Source organism: Ambystoma mexicanum, chromosome 4q, assembly GCF_040938575.1.
Source record: "Ambystoma mexicanum isolate Mex_15411 chromosome 4q, UKY_AmexF1_1, whole genome shotgun sequence".
NCBI lineage: Eukaryota > Metazoa > Chordata > Amphibia > Caudata > Ambystomatidae > Ambystoma > Ambystoma mexicanum.
The window spans coordinates 1,212,380,764-1,212,396,805 of NC_090928.1; the positions used below are offsets into that span (position 1 = coordinate 1,212,380,764).

General features: G+C 47.8%; 1 protein-coding gene across 6 annotated transcripts in view; it reads right to left on the reverse strand.

The window, feature by feature from the left end:
* Nucleotides 1-1,664, reverse strand: part of RNF8 (ring finger protein 8) — a 780,077-nt gene extending 778,413 nt beyond the window's left edge. For 2 of the 6 annotated variants that reach the window (XM_069608767.1, XM_069608766.1), the window contains exon 1: nt 1,351-1,598. In XM_069608767.1, the coding sequence (XP_069464868.1) occupies nt 1,351-1,446 (96 nt within the window). In that variant the 5' untranslated portion in view covers nt 1,447-1,598. Of the gene's footprint in view, nt 1-969; nt 1,267-1,350 lie in introns of those variants that run through there. The other 4 variants (XM_069608764.1, XM_069608765.1, XM_069608768.1 and 1 more) reach the window with 4 other exon arrangements.
* Nucleotides 1,665-16,042: the final 14,378 nt, after the last annotated feature.

Sequence of the window (16,042 nt, forward strand, 5' to 3'; positions counted from 1 at the left end):
TAAAAATAATAGAAGAATTGATTGTCTTCACAATAACAATTGGGTGTGCAGGGGACGGGGTAGTTCCACAAGATTGTGGACATCTGCTGTTTTTACATTAGTTGATACAACCCAGTGTCAGGGTTGGGTTTTCTCCCCAGCACCCCATTAATTACTTTGAGAGAATAATATCTCCCAAACCAGGTGTGCTCTAAGCTCAACAAGATATAAAATGTAAGATTATTGGGGCATTTGAGACTTTACTTGCATCTGACTGCCAAAATGCATCAGATTTGCCAAGGACTACATTAATCTAGGTATCGGCAATAGAGTCCCTCTATTTATGAGAGCGAACACTCGAGCTATATCACCAAAATCTCTATTTGCCCATAACTTGTCTCCGCCTGTAATCCCTAGGGACAGCTCTTTATATTTGCACAAAATCCTAATGTGCCCTTGGTCCGCATAGATGGTGGCGCGAGAACCACTTTTCAACCTCAACCTTGCGTCCCATGATATTATGATATATTGCATTTATAACCCGCCTCTACACAAGTGTTTTGCCACCATCTTAAAACGAGAACTCACATTAATCGTAGTTGACATGAGCCAGGCCCTTCCTTTTGTGCTTGAATATTGGCACTAGACCAATTTCACTTTGTGACACGTTATTGGTGCGCTCTCTTGTGTATGTGAGCACTGTCCCCTTTCGGGCATTATATTGGCATGGGCCCAATAAACATAGGTTGTTGCCCTCTACTTAAGCAAAAATGCCCCATTCCGAGAGCAATTACCATTTAAAAGTGTGAAGAAAGCCAGGGTGTTTCACGAGGGGCAAGACCTTGCTATGGCTTGCCGTCTCTTGAGCGGTCAATGCAAGCCCTTTTTTCATGCTTACACGAATACCATTTGTATACATTGAAGTTGGGGCGGTTTCCATTTAGTATGAAACGGTTATTGCTAGGTCCCCGCCTCCCTCTCGAGCCTTACCTATAAAGTTGGTGCTAGATCCCCTTCCGGGTCTGGTGTTTTTGCCCAAACCACTTTTAAAGTTGTATACCGAACTGCCAGCCCCTTTCTTCTGTGGCTGCTTGTTGTTGCTAACCATACTTGTGTGGGCACAGGTTGTGGCTTGCCCTCTTGAATGCCTAGTGGGTGGCACTACTCTCCACTGTGCCCCGGATGTTTTGTAAACAGTTGAGGCGAGAGTTTGCTGACAGCGTGTGAACGCGCGCTCCACCGCTTCACCTCGCAGGCCAGCGGGAGGTCGACGATGACGCAATGCGTGATGACCACATTATGACGCTGGGCACACTACGGGTGACGCAATGCGTCCTGCCAGGACGGCAGAAGCGTCCAGAACAAACTTACCTCGGTGCCGTTCTCCAGCAGCAGCCACTCGGCATCCATTCCCCGCCGCCGCAGGCACCAGCAGTAATCGCTCTGCTTTCGACTACTGCCCGCCATCGTGTTGCGCTGCAACTGACCCTCTAACGCCGCAGACCGGGACCGAAAGCCCGATTCTTCCCCATCGGTCAGCACCAAACCTCAACCAAATCCCTCCCCACTGCCCCTCTCCAAAAACTGTAATAATCCACTACGGCTGCGCTGAATAGTCCGTTCTCTATGTCGCCGATACCTATTGCCATCATACAAGTAGCTGGCTAATGTCACCTAAGCCAGCGAGATAGAAAGAGGACTACCCTGCAACTATGACGTTCCCTTGCCTTTACGTCATAACGGCCAGCCATCTTAAAAAGGGAACGCCCATTACTAACCGTACGCAGTGTACAGTCTACGCTGGGTGAACAAGGCAACCGGAGTATAGGGATGTTTAAGTTAGGAAAGTAATGGAGAAAATAAGGGTCAGCAGAGTACGGAGGGCGGGGGGAGCTTTCTCTCTCGTGAAGTCATGAAACCGAACATGGAAATGCTTATCGAACGTTCCGCTTGACGATTTGCCAATGGCGGATATAGTTCAATAGCTTTGTCCACCTACCACACATTACTTACTGTTTTGTGCTGGGCTCCCGAGTTAGGAGACGATTCCTTGATGTAGAGCAGCTAGCAATGACAAACACGCAACGCGGGATAGGTAGCAAACAAAACGAGGTCCTCCGCTCCTTGGAGGAACCAATTGGCCGCCTCTGATTTGAGTTTGCAACTTAGTCGTTTTTCTCCTGTTCTGAGCCGGAGTGATGCCGTTCCCTCGTGCTGGATAGCCACACTCCGACTCGTGATCCGTGCTGTCGGGTAACTATGGTGCAGCTAAATTAAGCACATGACAACTTTTCATTGTCGGTTCCAGTGTCGGCAAGTTACAAGGAAAAACATAAGCTGAATGGCCATTCAAAAGAAGCTGACTCACAACCAGATTGTTTTATTGTAAGTGCACCTTTTAGAAGGATCAATCATACAGCAGTAATATAACAGGATTGAAGAAAGGGGATCGAGGCGTGAGGTAAGTTCATAAGTCTTTATTTAACCAGGCACGCCCAGAGCCCAACGCCACTTCCACCTCCTACCATAAAGTTCTGCGTCTGCTTCGTGACCCCCACGTTCCAATCATAACAGGGGCTTGCGGGTCAGACGCAGGGCCGCATGCCAAGCATATAAATTCCAACCATATCATTACAAAGATGCAATAAATCACTGAGGCAATCGCTTGGCATGTACACACTTTTAATATCATGCGTGAACTGGCGCACGGGTGGAAACCCCACCCATAACAACACGTGAGATGCAACCCACCATAACAATAGAAAGGAGAAAGGGTCTCCTTTCGCGAGGTGATAGAAACAGGACATTACATCTCCCCCCTTGCTTAGCAGGAAGCATGGGGTCTTGATTAGTTCATTTCTTCAATACACCATGAGGGCTTGCGAATCACTGTTCGAGATGGGCTGCGTGCACAGGGAACGTCACTTGCAGTGCAGTCACTGGCACTGTTGTCTGCATCCTTGTCTTTTATGTATTCAGAGTCCAAATCAGAAGAGTTCTCTCCACTGGTTTCCTGGCACCTGTAACCTTCAAAAGTTTCGAAAGAATGACGAGTTCCGGGTGCGTGTACCCATGGGACTGGCTGCGGTTATCATGGCCCCTTGTATGTGTGTCACGGTCATGGGTTCAGGCTTAAAGGCATGGACGTCTTTGGCTTCTTGCATCTGTCTCTCCAGCACTTGGTCTCCTATTTGGAAATAGCTGGGTTTTCATTTTATCCGCAGGTCGGCATACTCCATCTTCTTTCATTATCCTTTGTCCTTTCTGTGTGTGCATATGTGGCAGGGAGAGAGGCGTTGGGATTATGCGGCAGTGTGGTTTTTACTACTCGCCCAAACATTAGTGCCGAGGGACATGTACCTGTTGAGCTATGTGGGGTATTTGTGTAGTCCCTCAACAAGATGCATATTGCCTGAATAAATGAGCCTTTGGTGATCGAGCAGACATGGAGCGTGCATTTTAGATTTCCCATAAATCTCTCTGCTGTCCCATTAGCCTGCGGCCACATCGGCATGATCTTGCGATGTTGGAAGCCAAGATGTTCTGCAAACATGGCAAAGTCATGTCCGCTGAAAGGGGGGCCTTTGTCTGATTTCACGATGGACGAAATTCCGTAATCTCCGAAAGTTTTGTCTAAGGTCGGTATCTCCGCTTTGGTGCTTGTGGAGTGAATGAGGTGCACCTCCGGGAATCTGGACATTTCATCAATGATCACAAGTACATATTTGCCGTTGGCCAACGGGCCGAACATGTCAGTGGCAGCTTCGTCCCATACCTGCAGAGGCATCGATGACCTCTTGAGAGGCTTAGGAAAGGTGCGTGGGGTGACTGCCTTGAAAGCAAGGCATTTGCCTAGCAGCTGTTCTACACTTTCGTCCATCTGGGGGAACCACACTTTGGTTCTGAGTTGTCGTTTTGTTGAGACAATTGCCCTATGCCCGGAGTGTGCAAGTGCAAGCACGTGCTCCTGCAGGCTTGCAGGGATGACTATTCTGTTCTCCTTCAGCAAGAGTCCTTTGAGAGACATGGACAACGTGAGTCTGAACGTGTGGAAGTGGCTCTCTTCAGCCAAGAATGAAGGTTGTCCACTAATGTTTTTGACATGCCACTGACCCAACCTCGGGCATTCCTGTATCTTCTGGAGTAAATAGTCTTTCTTCTGGGCTTCTATCAGTTGAACACTCGTAATGGGTTTGGGGAGTGCATTGCCTATCAGATAGTTTCTGTACTGGTTTGCTTTGATGGACTGCCGCTCATCGTGAGCTGGAAGTGGATATCTGGATGATAAGTTGTTAGGCAGAATTATATGCAGTACCCTTTGGGAACACTAGGCACAATTAAGACTACAAGTGACAGTACAATTTCACCTTTGGTACAAGCCTGTACTACACAGCTATAGTGGTAGCAGTAGCGGAGCAGCCAGACTTATCCCAAGAGTAAGTGAGCAGTACACATAGTTACACAAAGGACAGAAATTACTATGATTCACACCAACACTGACTCAAGGTTTCTAAGTAAAAGAATATATATTTATTTACTTATCAGTTGTATAACAGTTCACCTTTCTAAGCAAGTTAAAAATCACAATCATAAATACACCATACCACTTCCCTTAAATTCTAGACAAGTTAGGCTCACAAAAAGAAGTCGGAGCAAAACAGCACTCCAGCAATTTAAAAGTTATTAGAAATTAGGCAACACCAACAGGTAAGTAATCAGAGTAAGTGAACAAGAGAGGCTACAAGGTTAAAATAAGATAGAAAAGTCTTAGCGCCCAAGTCAATGGTTCAAAAGTATTTTGCTCAAGATAATTGTCATGATGCCTACCTCCAAGGAGCCATGCCGGGCCCAGCAACCCCAGAGGCAGACATCATTTTCCCCAGGGAAGTCTCAGCGGGCCCAAGTCGGGGCCCTTTGGACTCAGTCCTGGCGCCTTAGGCGCCAGGCTCATAGCGGACCCCAGTCCTGGCGCCTTAGGCGCCAGGCTCATAGAAGAGGATATGTGTTTAAGTGCTTGGGTGCACACTGGCCTGAATGGGACTACTTTACCTGTAGGACTACTTCACCACCCGGGTGTGGTCGGGGAAGGATACATACCTGATTGGTGGAAGGATAAATACCAGGACCTTCTTCCAAGGCTATTTAAACCCCACCCGAACAGCCACACGTGCTTCGCGTTGTTCTGCACCTAGCAGCTGGACGCTCACCGTGTCAGCTCCTGCATCCTGACTTCAGCCACGCCTGCCAGCACCCTGGAACACCTGCAAGGGGAGAAAGGAAGAGAATAGGAGAAGAAAAGCCCTTACCTGCTAAATCTGCATCCTGGAGTCATTTCTCCAACAGCCCTGAAAAGGAAGACATCATTTTAAAGGCATTTTGTTTCGATCGCTGCAGCGCTGCATTTTACTCACCTTTGCAAGGCGCTTCCATCTTCAGCAGCGATCTTCCGGATTCAGCTACGCCCCGGCGCCTAGAGGAAAAAAGACAAGAACAAAGGTGAGAGGGAGAAAAGGAATAAGGAAAGCTCAGTTTCCTTTTAAGTCTTACCTGTTGGATTATTCCCACTGCATTTCAGGTCCTGCCGCTTCCTGGCATCTCCGGACCCCGGCCCCTATGGGGAAAAAAGACAAAGACATTGAATGAGCGAATGCAAAGACATTTCCTGAGCGCTCATCCAGAACTGTTTCACTTCGGGTCGGCGCCATATCTCCGGCACTCCGAACCCCGGCCCCTAAGGGGAAAAAGACATAAGCATTAGCGCTTGCTGCAATTAGACAACGAACATTATTATTAAGCTTGAACTTTTGAACAGAACTTTTACAGCGCCTTACCTCAACAGTCAAGCTTACCTGAACTCCCATCAATCCTCAATCCAGTGAAGTAACTGGGTTTCAATGCGCCCCTGCATCAGAAGCAGGATGGAGAGCTCATCCTTCCAAACCCTAAGGTGAGGCTTCACGGGGAATCGTGGAGGAGGTATCGTGGAGGGTTGGAAGGGAGTGGGAGGCTTGAGCATTGTTCCACAGTTGGTAATACTCCCTTTTCACGCACAGGAGGGTATCCAACGAGCCAGGGAAGCCAGAATAGAGGGGCCCTTCCTGTCCATCTTCAGAGTTCTGCGCCTTCGACGCCGCGCCTCCGTGGGAACCAGGTGAGCGTTACAGAACGCGAAGCCTTACCACAATTTCCCACCTGGGCGCTATGGAGACTTCCGAGACAGATCAGCTGGCCCATCTTTTAGGGGAATTACGGGCAGAAGTGCACTCAGCCCGCCAGGAGACTAATGCTCTCAGAAGGGAACTAATCCTATCCAAGGAAAGAACTGATGATCTGGCCAAAAGGTTATTGCAGGGCCAGGCAGAGCACACTCCTTTACCTGTTCCCGGAGATATTTCTACAACAATGGGTTCGAATAACCCGGTACAAATCAATCTACCTGGACACATGCCTTTGGCCCCGCCGGAACGTTTTGCGGGGGATCCCAAGAAATATGCCGTTTTTATGAACCAATGCCGTTTACACTTTTTATGCAGGCCCGGGGCCTTCCCCAACGACCAGACCAAAGTAGCCTTTGTACTATCGTACCTCAGTGGCTGTGCTGCCGATTGGTCTATTCCATTGGTAAATCAGGATGATCCCATTCTCTGGGATTTCCAGGGCTTCCAGGCCAGCATGGAAAGATTGTTTGCTCGACACTCGCAGGGACAGGCCCTTGACAACGAACTGCTATCCTTACGACAAGGTAATCAGGATCTTTTGTCCTATATCGCCACCTTTAATAGACTAGTTGTGGAAACCGGATGGCCTGAAAATAAAAGGATCACATTGTTTCATCGAGGCCTGCGCGGAGAGCTTAAAGATGTTATAGCTCAGATAGTAAATCCACCCCAGGCCTGCGCAGACTACATAGACTTAGTGGTTCAACTTGATCACAGACTTCAAAATAGAAAATCAGATCGGCTCAAGTATGAAACCAGAGTACCTATCAAGACCCACGTTAACTCCAAGAGTACTGACGTTTCCGAACCTATGCAAATTGGCAGTGTTAAAGGACCATTAACGCAGAAGGAACGAGAGAGAAGGCGACAAATGCAACTTTGTCTGTATTGCGGAACTTCCGGTCACTTTCTTCAAAGTTGTCCAGTTAAACCACCCAAGAAGGTGGTTGGAGCCACTGATAACGAGTTATTGACACCTGGTTCGGGAAGCGACCTAGCCCGACAAGCGTAGGGGTCCGCTTGCCGAGCTTGAAAACAAACTCTTTGACCTCGCATTTTGTCATGCCAATGGTGCTTGTGAACCCAAAACAGCCTCAGCAGTTGCATGCTATAAAAGCATACATAGACAGTGGAGCTATTGGAAATTACATAGACTGTGAATTGGCTTCCAGGATTAAGCTTCCTCTCCGCCCGAAAGTAACCCAAGATGTAATTACTACAGTTGATGGAACCGAAATAGCCTCAGGGCCTGTAACGCATTCCACAGTTGAAATCACTCTGGTGGGTCAGGACGGACATCGGGAAGCAATCGTGTTTGATGTGATCAAGGCCCCACAATTTCAAGTACTTCTTGGTATCCCTTGGTTAGAAACACATAATCCGAGAATAGACTGGCGAGCAAAGAAGTTAACTTTTCCTGATTGTGAACCAACCTGTTACCCAAGGAATCCAGCTATGGGTCTAGCCTCTGTAACTTCCACCCCTGTACAGCTACCATCTGAATACCAAGAATTCCAAGACGTTTTTCAGAAAGAGCAGGCTAACACCTTACCTCCCCATCGATCTTACGATTGCCAAATCGACTTGGTACCCAATGCACAACTACCTTGTAGTAGGATTTATGCTCTTACTGAACCTGAGAACCTGCATTTGCGCCAGTATTTGGATCAATACCTGGCCAATGGCTTCATTCGCCCATCAAAGTCACCAGTCTCTTCCGCTTTGTTCTTCGTACCTAAAAAGGAAGGAGACCTTAGGGCCTGTATTGACTACCGCGCCCTAAATCAGATAACGATTAAGAATCGTTACCCTTTGCCCCTGATACCTGAGCTTATCGACCAAGTAAAAGATGCTCGTGTGTACACCAAGCTAGATCTCCGAGGAGCTTACCACCTGGTACGTATAAAAGAGGGCGACGAGTGGAAGACTGCATTCCGCACCAAATTTGGGCTCTTCGAATATAAAGTAATGCCCTTCGGGTTGTGCTACGCACCTGCCGCCTTTCAGTACTTCATGAATGATGTTCTTCGGGAACTTATCGATGTTTGTGTCATCGTTTATATTGACGACATCCTGGTGTATTCCTCCTCAGAATCTGATCACAGAAACCATGTTAGGGCAGTTCTTGAGAAATTGCGCCAGCACAAATTATTTGCCAAGCTCGAAAAATGCGTTTTTCATACCACAGAAGTGGAGTTTCTCGGATTCATCCTGACACCTCAAGGAATCCGAATGGACTCGCGGAAAGTGGACGCCATTCTCAAATGGCCATCTCCTAGCTCTGTGAAGGGAGTGCAAAGCATGCTTGGCTTTGCCAATTTCTATCGAAGGTTCATCCCGGAATTTTCTCGAACTGTTCAACCCATCACAGCTCTCCTAAAGAAAAATAAACGCTTTGAATGGACTCTTGAGGCTGAACAAGCCTTTCAGGACCTGAAAACCAAATTCACCTCTGCACCTGTATTGAAGCACCCGCGCCCAGATCTCCCTTACATCGTGGAAACCGATGCATCCAGTTCGGCCATGGGAGCTGTCCTGTCGCAAAGAGACCCAGAAACTAACCAACTACACCCTATAGCCTTTTGGTCCAGAAAATTCTCTCCACCTGAACTCAATTACGCAATTACCGACAAAGAACTACTGGCTATTAAATCAGCTTTCAAGGCTTGGCGTCACTATCTTCTCGGTGCAAGACACACCATCACCGTAATTACGGACCACAGAAATTTGCAGTATTTAAAGACGGCCAAAGCTCAATCTTCGCGACAACTCCGATGGGCTTTATTCTTTGCGGAATTTGATTTTGTAATTACCTATCGCCCTGGCTGCAAGAATGGTAAGGCAGATGCCTTATCCCGGATAGGCATGGAAGAACCCAATTCGAGTTTAGAACATGTGCCAATCATACCGGAACAAAGAATTCTGGGCTTGACTTCATTGCAAACCATTGAGGACATCCAAGCTCAAGTAAAACAGCTTTTTGACTCTTCTGCCTTACTGGAATGGAGTCAAAAGGGTCCTCACTACACCGTTAAGGATGATTTACCCTACTTCCAAGAGCGGTTATTTCTGCCAAGTAAAGAATTGCAGGAACTTGTCATTACCCGTCATCATGAATCATTAATGGAAGGACACCCCGGTATCGCGAAAACAGAAGAAAAGATCAAACGCCACTTCTGGTGGCCTTCTTGGAGAAAAGACATAAAGTCATTTGTGTTGTCTTGCGGAATCTGTGCCCAAAATAAGAGTCAAAAGAAAAGGCCAGCCGGCCTACTTCAACCTTTGGACATTCCACCAGCACCTTGGCACACCTTGTCAATGGACTTTATAACTGACCTGCCTCCTTGTGGTGGTTACAACACGATTCTCGTAATAGTGGATCTATTCTCCAAAATGGCCCATTTTATCCCTTTAAAAGGATTGCCGTCAGCTTCCACCTTGGCCAAGGAATTTATGGAAAATATAGTGCGGTTACATGGTTTCCCTTCCATATTAGTCTCAGACCGTGGAAGTCAATTTATCTCCCACTTTTGGAAGAAATGTTGCCAACTAGCACAAATAGACGTGCGGTTATCCACCAGCCACCACCCCCAGACCGACGGACAAACCGAGAGAACCAATCAGACTCTCGAGCAATATCTGCGGTGCATGTTACACCAAACCGAGTTAAATTGGAAAGACATCCTTTGGATTGCAGAATATGCATACAACAATTCAGTGCATTCTGGAACCGGACAGACTCCTTTTTATACCCTTCATGGTCACCATCCTCGGACCTCTGACCTAGATCCACCTCTGACCCTGGAGATGCCTGCAGTAAATCACCTACATTCCACAATAACCCAAGCCTTCAAAGAAGCTACAACCCACTTACAGCAAGCCAAGAAAAAGTATAAAGAAAACGCTGATTTGCACCGAAGTAAAACTCCACCTTACCAAGTAGGAGATCAGGTATGGCTAGCAACTAAACATCTACCCCTCAAGGGTCAGCGAACTTTTAATCCCAGATTCATTGGGCCTTACCCCATCAAAGCTATTATCAACCCAGTGGCCTTTAAACTCAATTTAACATCCAACATGCGATTCATCCCGTTTTTCACGCATCTCTTCTAAAACCAGTACAACCTGGAACCAGACTGTCTGAGCCCCCAGGCCCTGTCCAAATTGATGGAGAATTAGAATTCGAAGTGAAAGACATTTTAGATTCCAAGATAGTTAAGTCGAAACTCTTCTATCTTGTTGATTGGAAAGGATATGGACCTCAGGAAAGATCTTGGGAACCCAGTAACTATGTTCACGCACCACGATTAATTCAACGATTCCATCGAAGATTCCCGCACAAACCAAAACCCCCGGAGGAAAAGACCTTGGGAGGGGCCTTGAGGGGGGGTACTGTCATGATGCCTACCTCCAAGGAGCCAGGCCAGGCCCAGCAACCCCAGAGGCAGACATCGTTTTCCCCAGGGAAGTCTCAGCGGGCCCAAGTCGGGGCCCTTTGGACTCAGTCCTGGCGCCTTAGGCGCCAGGCTCATAGCGGACCCCAGTCCTGGCGCCTTAGGCGCCAGGCTCATAGAAGAGGATATGTGTTTAAGTGCTTGGGTGCACACTGGCCTGAATGGGACTACTTTACCTGTAGGACTACTTCACCACCCGGGTGTGGTCGGGGAAGGATACATACCTGATTGGTGGAAGGATACATACCAGGACCTTCTTCCAAGGCTATTTAAACCCCACCCGAACAGCCACACGTGCTTCGCGTTGTTCTGCACCTAGCAGCTGGACGCTCACCGTGTCAGCTCCTGCATCCTGACTTCAGCCACGCCTGCCAGCACCCTGGAACACCTGCAAGGGGAGAAAGGAAGAGAATAGGAGAAGAAAAGCCCTTACCTGCTAAATCTGCATCCCGGAGTCATTTCTCCAACAGCCCTGAAAAGGAAGACATCATTTTAAAGGCATTTTGTTTCGATCGCTGCAGCGCTGCATTTTACTCACCTTTGCAAGGCGCTTCCATCTTCAGCAGCGATCTTCCGGATTCAGCTACGCCCCGGCGCCTAGAGGAAAAAAGACAAGAACAAAGGTGAGAGGAAGAAAAGGAATAAGGAAAGCTCAGTTTCCTTTTAAGTCTTACCTGTTGGATTATTCCCTCTGCATTTCAGGTCCTGCCGCTTCCTGGCATCTCCGGACCCCGGCCCCTATGGGGAAAAAAGACAAAGACATTGAATGAGCGAATGCAAAGACATTTCCTGAGCGCTCATCCAGAACTGTTTCACTTCGGGTCGGCGCCATATCTCCGGCACTCCGAACCCCGGCCCCTAAGGGGAAAAAGACATAAGCATTAGCGCTTGCTGCAATTAGACAACGAACATTATTATTAAGCTTGAACTTTTGAACAGAACTTTTACAGCGCCTTACCTGAACAGTCAAGCTTACCTGAACGCCCATCAATCCTAAATCCAGTGAAGTAACTGGGTTTCAATGCGCCCCTGCATCAGAAGCAGGATGGAGAGCTCATCCTTCCAAACCCTAAGGTGAGGCTTCACGGGGAATCGTGGAGGAGGTATCGTGGAGGGTTGGAAGGGAGTGGGAGGCTTGAGCATTGTTCCACAGTTGGTAATACTCCCTTTTCACGCACAGGAGGGTATCCAACGAGCCAGGGAAGCCAGAATAGAGGGGCCCTTCCTGTCCATCTTCAGAGTTCTGCGCCTTCGACGCCGCGCCTCCGTGGGAACCAGGTGAGCGTTACAATAATAGGTTCAATGTAGTTCACAGTAAAGTTCGTGGCACGGATTCCGGACGAGGTTGGTTGGTAGAAAAGATAGTTCAATGAGAATAGAAGGACAAGCCTTCAGATTGGAGAAAGATTTCAGACACTTGCGGCTAAGGAAAACGCACAAACGGAGTTACACAGTACCTTGAAACAAAGAGGGGGCTGTAGCTAATGCAGATGTTCCTGGTAGTTCCTGCAGGCTGACATTTCCTGAAGCGACTGTCGGACTGATCAGACGTAGGAAGACTGGAGGGTCCGGCACTACCCAGGGAAGAAACCAGCAGCAGCACCAAACAATGAATAAAAGGTGTGCTCCTTAAAACCAAAGCAGGGTCCGTCCTTCCTGGCTATCCGGCTCACTGTAGCTCTGTACAGCGAAGTCGACCAGAGGAGGGGTCCTGGCTTGTAGTTTGGGGAAACTGGTAGGTCTCACCAGCTCAAGGAAAGAAGTTTCCTGGAGGATCTTCTCTGTCATCGGATTTGGAGATTCGGACCTGCAGCAGGGCTTTGTTGGGAGGATCAGTCTTCGTAGGGGTCCTCTTCTTCCAGTTCCTCGTGGGTTTTTCGTTCCAGTGGCGACTCTATTTCCAGTCCCAGAGACCTGCTTTTTATGCAGTTTTCCCCCATTCATACAGCCTGGCTGTCAATCACACAGCAGGGTGGCTGGCCTGGCAAGGCCTGTCCCCTTAGCCAATCAGGCAAGAGTGCAACTTGGGTTACTAAGGCAACCCATGGCAGGGGTCCGAAGATCCCTCCCTCACATCCTGCCTACCTAGACTATCAGGCGCCTTAAGGAGGGCTTCTGTGCAGAAGCTTGCGAAAAGACAGCGAACAAAGGAATCATCCCCAGTTTCGCGCGCAGAGTAAAACACGAGAAAGACTTTAACAGAAAGAAATGGGGACTAAACCCAGCCGGAGCCAAAATAAAATGTTTTTGGTCAAGCGGGTTTATGTTCGAGGCTAATAGAATAGCCTAAAACATTACCACATTATATAAGATAATTGCGGTAGAAAAGTTAGGGTAGATACCACTGCCACCAGCCAAGTCTTAATGTTAAGGGAGTGAAACAATGCCCCAAGAGGTACAGACAAAAAGGGATATGAGTTAACCCTTTCCAATGCTCCATGTAAGATGGGGTCAACTGGGTCTGTGGTTTAAAGTGACTATATAAAGTAATGCCAACTTTACCTGTTTCTGGGGGACAGTAGTCAGACCCAGAAAAATGGCGTCAGTGGGAAATCTCAAAGACAACCCTGTGTCACTGCACTGAAGGTGCTGTGTAACACACACAAAAAGTGGTGCACATGGAGTAGGCGAGGCTCCAGTGCCCAAGATCACACACAAAGTAGAAATACCCACAGCGAAACACATGCAAGAGTGGGAAAAAAGGCTCACACTCTTACCAGGTGAAAAAAAGAAATCCAGCAAAGCTGCTGGGGGACTCTAGGTAAGGGAAATCAACTATTTATGAGAATTCTCGCTAACACTCGCCCCCCCACCCCCTACTAAGGGACAGAAGGATTTAATCCACTCCTGGATGAATCTCTACCTCTAGTCGGTTATAAACATCCTAGAGAGACCATCAGCATTTTGGTGGTGACATCCTGCTCTGTGCTCAATGGTAAAATCAAACCCTTGTAGGCAGCTTGACCATTTTAGCACTTTTGGGTTTTCCCCTTTCATTTGCATTAACCATCTCAAGGGTTGGTGGTCAGTTTGAATCACAAAGTAGATCCATACAAGTATGGTCTGAATTTCTTCAGGCTCCACACAATGGCAAAGCATCACGCTCTATGGTTGTCCACCTTGTTTCTGGTTCCTTCCGTTTCCTACTGATGAAGCAAATGGGGTGCTCCTTACCTTTCTCATCCAGTTGACTAAGGACTGCCCCTATACCTATATTGGAGGCGTCTTTCTATACAATGAAGGGTTGGTGATAATCAGGAGCTCTTAGGACTGGAGCTTGACAAAGGGCTTTCTTAAGGTTTCAAAGGCTCGAGTGCACTCTTCATTCCATCTAACCTTTTTAGGGAATTTTGGCGAGGAGATCACATTCAAGGGAGAAGCTATTGTCCCATAGTTCTCAATGAAATTCCTGTAGTACCCAGTGAGACCTAGGAAAGCTCTCACTTGGGTTTGAGTAGTAGGGGTGGCCTAGTTTTGCACAGCTTGTACTTTGCTGTGCAGTGGCCTTATCTCACCTCCTACCTCATGACCAAGGTAGACCACTTTACTCTGACCAAATTGACTTTGCTTGCCTGCTCAAGAGCCTGCAAAACATATCCAAGGTGATCAATATGTTCTTTTCTATGTAGGGTTGACCACTGCAATGTCATCCAAGTATGCCATGCAGAAGTCCTCCATCCCATTCAGAACTTGATTAACCATCTTTTGAAATGTAGCAGGTGCATTCTTTAGTCCAAAAGGCATTACCTTAAACTGGTAGAGGCCTGCTGGGGTAGAAAATGCAGTTTTCTCCTTGACATGGTCTGTCAGTGCTATTTGCCAATAGCCTGAGGTCAAGTCAAATGTACTGAGGTACTTGGCTGACCCAAGTCTATCCACCAGCTCATCTGTCCTTGGCAAAGAATGGGCATCAGTATTAGTGACTGCATTTAGAGCTCTATAGTCCACCCAGAATCCCCACTCCTTGGATCCTGCCTTTGGTACTAGAACAACTGGACTAGACCATGGACTGGTAGAGAGCTCTATAACCCCGAGATCAAGCATCTTGTTGACCTCTCCTTTGATGTGGGTTCTCACGTTTTCTGACAGTCTGTAGCCCCTTCTTTTGACAGGTACACAGTCACCAGTGTGAATATCATTCTGGCCCCAAGGGGTCAAGCCTGGTGCTAGAGGAAACGGGGAGGCAAACTGATTCAACAGAACTTTGCACTCCTCCTGTTGTTCAGAAGTCAGTTGTGAAAAGAGATTAACTCCTATCTGTTCATCTAAAGGTTGGCCTCTGAGGAGGTCATTTATAGGTTCACTCTCCTCTACCTCTTGAACTGAAGCTAGAAGCAAAGCTCCTACATCTGGTCTCGAGACATAAGCCTTTAAAAGGTTGGTGTGAAAGTCCCTGGGAGCCTCCTTAGGTCTGCCTAAATCCACCAGATACTTCATCTCTCCAAGTTTGCCCACAGCCTTGAAGGGTCCTATCCATTTGTCCTGCAAGGCCCTCTGCCTTGTTGGCACCATAACTAGTACAAGCTGGTCTTGAGAAAACTCAACCATGTTGGCCTTCTGGTCATGCCAATGTTTGACCAGAGCCTGACCTGCTTTCAAGTTATCGCTTGCCTCAGCCATCATGTGTGACATTCTCCTCCGGAGACCTATCACATAGTCACTCTGACTGGCTTGGGGGAAGGAGCACTCTCCAACCCCTCCTTTATCAGGGCCAATGGACCTCTGACTGGATGGCCATAGAGAAGTTCAAAGGGACTGTAACCCACTCCCTCCTGAGGGACTTCTCTATATGCAAAGAGAAGGCATGGCAGTAGAAGGTCCCACTTTTTCTCAAGGGGTTCCTCTAAAGCACCTATCATGCTTTTCATAGTACGATTAAACCTCTCTACCAGTCCATTTGTTTGTGGATTATAGGCTGTAGAGAACTTGTAAGTGACACCACAGTTTTTCCACATGGCTTGCATGTGGTGGGACATAAAATTGGATCCCCTGTCGGATATCACTTCCTTAGGAAACCCTACTCTGGTAAAAATACCAAGTAGAGCCTGAGCCGTAACAGTTCTCATAGGTATGGCTTCTGGGTATCTTGTAGCATGGTCTACTACAACCAGGGTAAACCTGTTCCCTGAAGATGTGGGAGGGTCAAGGGGACTGACAATGTCAATGCCCACCCTCTCAAAAGGAACTCCCACCACTGGGAGAGGCACCAGGGGTGCCACATTCTTGGCTCCACTCTTGCCAGAGGTTTGGCAAGTGTGACAGGTTCTACAGAATGTGTCCACTTCTGAACCCATCTTAGGCCAGTAGAAGTAGTAGAGCGTAGAGAGAGAGCCTTTCCTTGGTCTTTTTGAAACTGAAGTGACCAGCCAGAGGTATCTCATGGGCTAACTG